This window comes from Lolium rigidum, chromosome 4 (assembly GCF_022539505.1).
Source record: "Lolium rigidum isolate FL_2022 chromosome 4, APGP_CSIRO_Lrig_0.1, whole genome shotgun sequence".
Lineage (NCBI taxonomy): Eukaryota > Viridiplantae > Streptophyta > Magnoliopsida > Poales > Poaceae > Lolium > Lolium rigidum.
The window spans coordinates 157298040-157308593 of record NC_061511.1 but is presented as its reverse complement, the minus strand read 5'-3'; the positions used below and the strand labels follow the sequence as shown (position 1 = coordinate 157308593).

At 51.8% G+C, this 10554-nt stretch overlaps 1 protein-coding gene across 1 annotated transcript; it reads left to right on the top strand.

Annotated features, from left to right (window-relative positions):
- The first annotated feature begins 3679 nt into the window (after positions 1-3679).
- LOC124708691 lies at positions 3680-6102 on the top strand. Its single transcript, XM_047240364.1, has 4 exons — positions 3680-3942; positions 5031-5090; positions 5236-5335; positions 5416-6102. The coding sequence occupies exons 1-4, from the start codon at positions 3703-3705 to the stop codon at positions 5985-5987; spliced, it is 972 nt and encodes a 323-aa protein (XP_047096320.1). The 5' UTR covers positions 3680-3702; the 3' UTR covers positions 5988-6102.
- Positions 6103-10554: the final 4452 nt, after the last annotated feature.

The window sequence follows — 10554 nt, the reverse complement described above, 5'->3', positions numbered from 1 at the left end:
ATCCGGACAGGCGGGGGCCTGCGGCGGCTGCCCCGACAGCGCTGCCTCCTCCGCCGCCTCTTCTTCCGCGGCTGCGATGTGGACCTCGTCCCACGCCGAGAACCGTGGGTCTATGTCCTCGTCGGTTTTGTAGTCGGCGTCGGCCTGCGGCTCCGGCTCGGGCTCCGGCTACGGCTGCGGTGGTGGCGGAGGCATCACGCGGCCGTTGAGGCAAGCATCGAGTAGGTCGTTTTCAGACGGCGCGGCATTTTGCTGTGGAGAGGGAGCGGCGGTGGTGGAGAGGATAGAATGGAGCGGCAAGAATGGAGCAGCGGTGGTGGAGAGGAGAGAATGGAGCGGCGGTGGTGGAGAGGAGAGAATGGAGCGGCGGTGTGGACGGCGTACGTACTATATAGCGGCGGCAACTACCCACATTTACGCCGACTGGTTGCCGCGTGGCCAGTCGCTGCTCTCGTGGCCGCCTCGGTTTCCGCGCGGGAGGCCATTAAACACCGACGACCAACCGTCCCGCGTCGCGGCCGATGCGAACCGTCGCGTCCTCTCGCTGATAAGGCGCCCCACCCGCGAAAACCGGTGTTTCGCGAGGCGCCGGCGTGCCCGATTCGTGGCCTTGTCGAAGGGGCCGGCACGGTGATGCCGGTGATTCTATTGGGCTCGAAAACTAGCCGCGCCGTTTAGGGTGCGCCGGTGCAAGCCCAAAAATGAGACCGGCCCCCAAAAAGCTATGGGGGCCGCTATCGGGACAGCCGGCGGAGACTCTTTAACCACTTTTAGACGGGCTGTCGGTTTTCCGTGCTGTCAATGGAGTTCCTCACGCGACATCGTCGATTTGATCCTGTAAAATTCGCAATAATTACGATGCCGCACCTGGACTACAGTCTGGGGACAGGCAATGGTCGAAAGTCTAAGTTGCTGGTGTTCGAATGCACACGCTGCAGCACACCGCACGACTCGCTCCCTTGTCTTTTGCACGCAGAAACTGCAGTCCCTGCACGGTGCGGTAAAAAAGCAACCTGACGAGGATGGACGGTGTGGTCGACCAACCGCAATCAACACGGAAGAAACACCACACAGTTTTACCGTACCTGCCCACTTTAGGAGAGCCCGGTGCAGGACTGGAACTAGGGCGGCTAGAGGTTGAAGACGAGCGTAGAGGCAACCTGTTTTGGGTGAGTTGCCGATGAAATCTCATTGCCCAATCGGCAACCACCCGATATAGTATTCCTTTTAACGCTCATCGTGATCTGAATATGCTGACATGATCGTGTGCTGCCATGGACGACGAGGAGAACACTGGATCGGGCGGATCGGAAGAAATGGATCGAGCTGCCAACAAGAATGCTGGAGACCCCTTGCATGTTGGCTCCGTGTGCTTCATCCCCAATATCAGGCATAGCCGTCCAGAGAATGCACCAAGTGATCTCCAACCTGTCCGAGTACAAGAAATTCCTGGTGCATGAGATCAGGTTTGGGGGTGTTTTGCACTTTCCCTTATAGTGTTAGGGAACTCTAAACAAACTATTAGGTTCTATCCAGCCGATTTTCACAAGATTTTCGGTCTCCCCTGTGGTGAGAGGAACATACACGTCCTTGATGGCGCAGTAACACCAGATGGTATAGAGTTCATGAGGGCCTGCATTGGTTTGTCCGATAAATCTAACCATAGCTTGAAGGTTGCTGAATCTTTCTTGAGCAAGGACATTTCTGAATGTTCTACCAGACTTAAAAAGACTGCTTCAAGATGTCGTTTGTCATCTTTGCCATGGGCCATTTCTTTGCGTCGAGCACAAGCACGACTACACAAGTGTAGACTACTGAGGTGTCATTAAAGACACTGACAACATTGAGCGATTCAATTGGTGCCAATACGCCTTTGATGTGCTAATAGAGGGTATAGCAAAACTACAATCCGAGATCAAGATGGGTGGCCAAGTTCATAATCTGGCCTGCCACCCTTGTACAAATTTCAGGTGTTTGCTAACGTCTTCGATGTCAATGTCTCCATATACATTTCTTCTTTACAGCATGGTTTTTAAACTTGTCGCGCTTAACTCAATCTATGTCTTTGTTTTCATCAACATATATTTCTGTTGGACAACCTTGATCTGGGTATATTTAACCAGACACACAGTGTAGTCCTAGGGTACAGCTGTTCGGTGGTGACCGGATGAAGAAGATGATAACCATGTGCTCCTCGAGTGATGGGAAGAAATACGTCTTGCTGTTCTGACGAAAGAGGAGGGCGTCTGTTTATGCTAGAGGAAATGAAATTAATGAGGAGGTAATGGTGGACGACGGCTTTTGTCCCTACCCACCTTTTTTGCCCGTGTAAGAATCATAGTAACTAGTTCTTTTACCTTGCATGGCCCGGCACCCCCGACAGGACCGGCTGATCTTGTTGTGGCCCATTTTGCTCGCATCCCTTGTATCACGGTGGTCGTACGCACGGTCAACTACACGATACCGTTGTGGTCTGCTTTTCACTAACATTTGCCAATTAACTTCGTACAGATCGCAAGGCAGCCTATGCGGTCAGATATCCGGGAGGAGGGAGGAGAGCAAAACTGCTCTCCCTATCCCCTATCTCTTGCTACAGTAGAAGAGGCGAAAAGGGAGGAGCCCCGTTTCCCTCCGTCCACCACCGCCGGCGAGGGCGCTGGCTCCCTCTCTCTTCTCTCGTCGCTCCGGCGGCGGGGGGAGAGTGGGGGAGCTCCAGCTCCTTTGGCCCGGCGTGTAGATAGGTTAGGGTTAGGCTTTGGGGGCGGCGTTGCCATGATGGCGGCGGCGACGACGCTTACCATAAATAAGATCCACCACCTCCGGCCCCATCTCGATTTCTTCGAGGGGAGTGGTGGCGTAGTCTCCAGCCGTTCCTGCTGGACGGTGTGGCTAGTGTTTCCCAGGATGCGTCGGCGAGGCGGCGGCGGCGCCGCATCCAGGGGATTTTGTTCTCAAGCTTCGGCCCCGCTTCGATGGCGTTTCCTCCGGCGTCGTCGCGAAGCTTGGAGATCCTGCCCAGGAGTGAAGATGTTGGCTGTCGTCCGTTGCTTTTGGCGGCGGCGTTGGCCTTCAGGAGAGGATGGCGGCTCGGGAGCAGGATGGCGGCTTGATGGTGGCAGGTTCGCCGGTTTTCCCCGACGTGGTCGGCGTGTTACGGCGGACCTGGGGTCCGATCTGCAGCATGGGGAAGATCCCCGGTCGACGCTCCCCAACGCTCATGGCTCCTCCGTCTGCGAGGAGCTTCTCCTTCGATCCGTAAAGCCAGTAACGGCGATGGTGCTCGCTCGGATCCGGCGACGTTTGGAGAAGACGATGGATGCAGGGTCCTCCAGGAGCTTTTCTTTATTTTTCATTAGTTTGGGGGTCTTTCTGCAATTGTTCCTCGACGTGTATCCTTTCCAGTCTCTTCCTGAGGTTTCCGCGTATGTGGGCTTGTTTTGTGTGTTTTAATATATGAATGTGGTTACTTTCTCAAAAAAAAAAAAAAAAAAAAAAAAAGATATCCGGGAGGAGGTGTCGCCGAGTTCTACTTATTCATTCTCTACCTTCTCTCTCCTTTCTATACTGTACCTAAATTTTGGCAATCCAATTTAGCAATGCTTTTGGAGATGCTTTTAAAAATATGCATTTTCCCCCGGAATGGCCCATCTTCTCTTCCTCCTCACTTTATCCCCTCCCCTGTTCCCTTTACTCCACAGCGCCATGGCCTCCTCTGCCTCCTCCGCCACCACCGCCCTCCTCCGCTACGCCCCGTCCGCCTCCAGCGGCGGAGTCGTCGGACCTTGGGCGGCCCAGGTCCGGCGCTCTCTGCTTGTGGCTACTCTTCGCGCGGCGGCGGTAGCGAATGGGTCGCCCGCGGTGAAGAAGAGGAACAAAAAGGGGGCTGGAGGAGGGGGGCTCGTGATCCGGGAGGCCGAGGAGTACCTCACCACCGACGTGCAGGTGAGACACTCACACGGCGCGATTTTGCTTTTATGAGGCAGCGTTGTACGGCCGATTTTTGGTGCGTGGTGGAAGAATCCATCCCGGAATCAGAGAGGGATTTTTCATGGGGGGAGATCATGTGTGATTGGGCCGTAGGTGTTTGCTAGTAATTAATTGTTCAGATGGAATGGACCATGACATGCTAATTTACCACTTGCATTGCCAATATATAGAGAGAGAGAGATTTGCCCATCTCTAACAGTGACTTATTATTTACTGCCATGCACCATGGATATGATATGATCACACTTCCTTGCATAAGACCGCAGTGTGCAACCATGTGTACATATGTAGTATGATTCAGCTCGGTCCTGTGTTGATCAAATCTGCACTAGTGCACTTTTACTCATTCAGCTCTTGGTTTTATTTCTTTGCCAGTTACTTAGCGGAATCATGCTGCTTGCTTTTAGCTTCTAGGCAACGTTGAAACAAGCCAGTGGCTATCACAGATGTTGCTTCGACATGATGGTACTTGGCTCTAGCACACCCCAACTCTATATAAGACCACCATCTTCCCTTGCTCCGATATCATCAGGCCACACTCCACCCTAGCTTCTCTCTCTAACACACAGGCAGAAACACACACTTTAAGGATACGGATAGCAATAGTCTCCCAAGCCCAACTGTCTACCGTCTATTCACAACTCCCATCGAAATGATGCTCCCCCTCGCTGCACAATTTTCTCATGAGCATCAGACCGTCCTCAGTTACGCTGAGGTGGTCGACGGCGAGTTCTTGGCCCTCATGATGCAACTTTCATCCATCCTAATCGGACAGGTATTCTTTAGGGATACACTCATGTGTTCACTTCGATAATAGGTCAAGCATCGAGTATTGATTTAGTATAATTATGTTTCCTCTTGTTATTGTGCATAGAATTTGCTTTGGCGAGAACTCACGATTATCTGCATATAGGCCAGCTATTTCTTTAGCCATACACCGTTGCACTGATTTCGATTAACCGTGGTTTATATGGAGCATATATGTCAAGTTTTCAGACGCATTTTGAAGGAAGTGACGTGGGAGTAATTTATGAATTCCTCAGTACCAGGGAAAGAGCGCATCACGTCGTATCCTTGCTCGAGGCAACTTCCACAAGGCTCAGGTATAGTTTTTTCTTTATAGTTACCGGGAGAGGGGAAAAAACCCTCCACCTGAATTTTCCTTTATATAGGCAAAAATCTTGTATCACATATACAGTTTAAATGAGGAGGGCTCAGATACAGTGATTCCTTTCTGTCTCCTTATAGTGCATTGGCTATGCGCGGGAGGGAGACAGCTCTAGTCCAGCAGCCCGCACGTGCGACAGCTGGTTGTGCAAAATGGGGAATCCTGTTCGGCAGTCGGATCGTAAGCTGCTTTAGTTTCGCAGAATGAAATGCAAAACTACTCAGTTTGCTGTAATTCTAGGATGATTAATCCTTGTGCAGATACTTGTGCTATCTCGGCCTGCATCATGTGTATAGAAGCGCTACACCGAATAGCTTATGAGAAGGTCAATGGCCTGGGATCCTTTGGCTTGAAGGTCAAGGCCGGCGCAGAAGAGGAACTCAAACCCATGTTCAAGACCATCGGGGCATACGTGGAAGAAGTTCTCGAGGCGATCTGCTTGAACAGGGGGCTCCCGACCGACGACAACAACGTACGTCTAACGTTCAAAGGGTACGACGCTCGGTACTGCACGGTGAGCGCCGAAGATGCGGCAGTGCTGATCACTGAAGGTCCTGTTGTGGGAGGAATGTCCTATGCCGATAAAGAGACATACAGCAAATTCTGTGATGATGACAACACGTACCAAGGGCCCAAGGAGGATGAGAAAGTCACCCCCCACGCGGTCGTCTGTGTTGGTTACAAATTCGACAGCAAAGGGCTCCATATTAAAATTTTGGATAATCACACAGCAAAGGGCCCTGTCAGATGGGTCCATTACAACGCCTTCCATTTGTTCACCGTCATCACAGTAGATGCTATCGACCCTACAGGTGTGCTCCACACTCTGTAAGATGTTCTGGAAGATATATGTTTTGATTGAGGGGTAGTGTGTAGTGTTAGTGAAACAATATCGATCATGCATACACGCGGTACATGTAGTTTCAAGGATCAGTTTTAATACTCAATTCGCATTTATTGGGCAACAAACAAGCATCTTGTTTACCTTATCCTTTGTCCGCCCCAACTATAGTGTGATCAAGTAACGGCGGCATGTGCAAGCAAAAGGGAAATTATGTTAATTCCCCCTCACAAACTAAGAATGGGGCAAGAAAAAAACACGTGTTTTGGCCGATGCAGCAGCTGGTTCTGAGTTCATTCTTTTCATGTACTAGATGCCTCATTATGCCATTGGCGCAAGTGGCAGAATCAAGATTAAATTTATTTGTGAGTGCTTAATTTTTAGTAGCCATAGTTGCATCTACTGTTAACTCATGTCTAAAAATATCACCTGTTTTGTGATCAGCCGTTTTTTGTTTAGTTGGCCTGGAATTCAATAGGTCAGTCACGTTCCCTCATTTTTTGAAACGGAGCACCCTGTTGATAACTATAAAGACATTTAAAATGTCCATGCATTTCATTAAACACCGGTGCAAGGAGCAAAACAGTTGGGAATGGTGTAAACAACAAGAGATGCATCTCCATTTCATTTGTAGGGAGGGCCATTTTTCCCGGCCGTCACCCAAAAGTAAATTGAAAATAATTAAAATTCAGTTGAATTCGTGCGAAATTAGACGAAGGTAGTTCATATATAACTGAATTTTTACATATTTGCAAAAAACATAAAACATAAACATAAGCGGCAGCGGTGGCAGCAGCTCTACCATCCGTGGCGGCGGTAGAAGACCGTGTAATCTTCATCGTCGGTGTCGCTGCCGTTGTTCGGCTGCTGCTGGCTGCCGGCGCCCCCGCTGCTAGGAGACTGCTGCCCTGGCTAGGGTCGCCCTGCCTTGGGCACGGCATGTTGTCGACGTCGTTGATGTGGTAGTGGAGCACTGGCAATGTGGTGACCCTGCATACCACTGCATGTTGTAGTATGCCAGTCGTTGATATAACATTCACGAAGTACCAATCCGCAAATATTACATCCCTCAGAGTAGTACAACATAACATAGCAGGTCCATAATTCATCCATTTATTATTACAAGCAACATGTTGTTGGGGGATGACCCCCGGTATGCCAAAGGCATGCCAAACCGGATGGTTTGAGCCATCAAGATACCGGTTTACAGTTTAACCCGGACTGTGAACTTGGGCTAAGGAAACCTATACCGGTATGCCCAAGGAGGGGCATGCCGGAATGAGTTAAGAAGATACCGGACTACCGGTACAAGCAAAGCTGGTCAAAGATTCTCTCGGAAGCTAGAAGACAAAGATGACCTAAGCAAAGTAGCTTTAAACGAAGCCCTGGCGCCAAAGAGGAAGGTGACGCCAAAAGCAACCGGAGGACGTCAGCCCCTCCGATTAAAGAAGATACCGGCGTCACCTGCGATTAAAGTAGCTTTATAAAGTATCTTTGTAAAGTAGTTTGTCTGTTCAAAGATGCCATTAGGGTTTCTTCCTCTGTAAGCCACCCTCTCCCCTATATAAGGAGAGGGGGCAGCCCCTTCACGGGCAATACGCATGTACGTACGATCCCCGTGTAGAGAAACTTGTAACCTTGTTGTTCATGGAATAGAGAAGATCTAGAACGGAGTTCATCCTTGTGTCTCTCTTCTTCTACCTCCGGCCTTGGCCAAGTTCTTGAGGAAAGCACCCGGAAGTTCATCCTACTCGATCCAAAACCCTCCCCCGAATCCTCTAGCGTCCAACTCGTCCCCAGCTTAAGCCATCCCATGGCATCTGTCTGTTCACCACGACGACAGTTGGCGCCCACCGTGGGGCAGAGAGAGGCGCTTGCTGGAGTCCATATTCGGGCGGGCCTCCTCGACGTCGAGGGCGAGCGAACGGTGTCCGCGCTCGTACAGAACATCTACGCCATGGACTTCATCAACGACAACGCAGGCTGCTTCGCCAACGGCGGTAAGTTCCCCAAGAACGGCCGCATCATCGAGTTCGGCAGCCACCGCATCTACTTCGGCACCGTCCCTGTGCGCCAGTGCCTCTCACCGGTGCTGGTGGCACCGGATCCGCCAAGGTGGCTATGTGCTGGCCGCGCCGCCGGCAGCGTGGAGGTCATGATGGCTGGCGTGGCTGGCACCGGCAAGGACGCTGTGGAAGAAGGTGCTAGCCGTGCGGCATCGACCCGTGCAGCCAAGCCCCCACTGGAGCGCGACGCAGGCGCTGCGGGAGCATCATCAGCACCACCGGAAACGCCACTCCAAGCGGCGATGAACGTGCTGGCGACGCCCATCGCGCAGAACATCGATCCGGCTGCGGCCCAAGCGCAGCTAGAGGAGACACGCAAGGCGCTGCTTACCGGCGGCGCAAACATCCTCCAGGCGCAGCGTGAGCTGAACCTAACCCTACGTGAGTACAACGTTGCCCATGGCTTTGCTTCAGTTAGCGCTCATGCCGCTAGGATGCCGGAAAACCGACTTAAGGCTCGCAATCTAGATCAGGATTTGCGTAAGGAGATTCATGCCGGCAAGAGTACCTCTTCGTCTGTGAGCATCGTAGAGAAGCCTAAGTACAGTAGTCCGGATAAAACTATAAAAGCTGCTAAGGCCGCCATGGAAATGTGTGATTCGTTATCCGGTGAGGCTCTGGCAAAGCAGCAGGATAGAGTTAGAGAGCTGCTTGATACCATACAGGCACAAAATGATGAGCTTGCTAGAATGAACAAAGCAGCGCTAGAGTCAAAATCGATCCGGTCGACAAAAGTTGCCGGAAGCAAGTCCCAGGGGCAGGCTTCGTCCCCTCATCCGGATAAAAGAAGAGAAAAAGAAACGAATGCGCGGCAGATGACCGTGTACGATCCGGTTCTTGCCGGAAAACAAAAAGCCGGGCCACATAATGCCGGAGAAAAAAGCTATGGAGCAGGTCGCGGTTATGCCGGAAACGGCTATGGCTATGCCGGAAACAATCATGCCGGTAGACACGAAACCGGGCAAAATTATCGAGCTGCAAGGGCAGCGTATGCTGAGGAAGAAATGCGACCACCAAGGTACCGGCAGGCAAGAGCCGCGGAACCGGAAAGATATGAAGAAGGAGATTCCGAGGTGGAACGAATCAGAGCCTACCGGAACCCCTTGGGGGAACGCATGGGGGAAAGATGCTTGCCAAGCCAGGATGCGAGGCACAGGCTGGACAGAGTGCATCTTTCCGAGATGATCGAATCTGAGGGTCCTCCTGGACCAAGGTGCTTTGGCCCACGAATCATGGGAGAAGAGCCACCGGTACGCAATTTCCAGTTGCCCCGGGACACAAAAACATATGATGGTACGACCAAGCCGGAAGATTGGCTGGCGGACTATGTCACAGCTGTCTATGTAGCTGGTGGCGGAGTAAACCGGCGTTGGGCGGTAAGAATCATACCGTCCTACCTGGTAGGACCTGCACGCATTTGGCTTAACAACTTGCCGGCAGGAAGCATAAATGGATGGTTGGACTTTGAGGAAGCCTTTGTGAGCAACTTCAGCAGCACTTACAAGAGGCCAAACCGGCCCCAGCAGCTCGCTTTATGCCAGCAGCGTGCAAGTGAAACAGACCGAGACTATCTCACCCGGTGGAACTCAATGAGAAACACGTGTGAAGGAGTGATTGAAGCATAAGCAATTGCTTGGTTCAGTCAGGGATGCCGGAGAGGATCACCACTGTGGCAAAGGCTGCAGAGAAACATGCCAAGCACATTGGCTGAAATGATGCGAGTGGCGGAAAACTATGCGTTGGGAGACCCACTGCAACCGGCTGTGCAAGCTGAACCGGCGCAGTCAAACCAACCCCGGCAAGATCAACACCGGGACAACCGGCATAACAAAAGAAGAGAAGATTTCCCGGATCGAAGGTATGGTCCGCAGCAGGTAGCCGCGGTGCAGGAAAATTCCGGCCCCGGCGAAAACCAGAGGCAAAAAACCGGATCGCAGCCGTGGGCGGGTCCTAAGAAGAAATGGGTCCAAAAAGAAGGATGGGGACAGAAAAAAGATTGGCAAGAGCATATGAGATACACCATGGAAGCGGCTATGGACATGCCGTGCAAGCTGCACACCCCACACCCATCGAAGCCGGCGAACAACTTAACGAAAGATTTTTCCTGGATCAAGCATTGATGCTAAGAGGAGCGGCAAAGGATGCGCAAGCAGATGGCTGTTCCACAGTGCTGCCACCCTCGCACGACATGCTACACCAGCACCCATTACCACCACCACCACCGCTTACCGGAGCCAATACCATACCGGTGCAACAGTACCAGCAAGTTAACCGAGTGGAGGAAAATCATGATCAACCACCTCCGCCGGCACCTTTAGGCCGGAATGTTTACGAGGACCCACATTTGTGCTGTGTTGTCTTTGTCACTGAGCCAACCGATAGGCAAAGTGTGCATCGCCGTTCCATGGAAGTAAACGCCGTGATGCCGGCAGTTCTGAAATACATGTTGTGGTCAGATCAGGAAATCACCTGGTCGTTCAAGGATCACCCCA

What these genes read in the sequence shown, in the direction of transcription:
- LOC124708691 (XM_047240364.1), top strand. Translation starts at nt 3,703, where the DNA reads ATGGCCTCCTCTGCCTCCTCCGCCACCACCGCCCTCCTCCGCTACGCC. An exon ending in ACCTCACCACCGACGTGCAG is followed by an intron (nt 3,943 to 5,030) that starts GTGAGACACTCA and finishes TGAATTCCTCAG; the next exon opens with TACCAGGGAAAGAGCGCATC. An exon ending in TCCTGTTCGGCAGTCGGATC is followed by an intron (nt 5,336 to 5,415) that starts GTAAGCTGCTTT and finishes ATCCTTGTGCAG; the next exon opens with ATACTTGTGCTATCTCGGCC.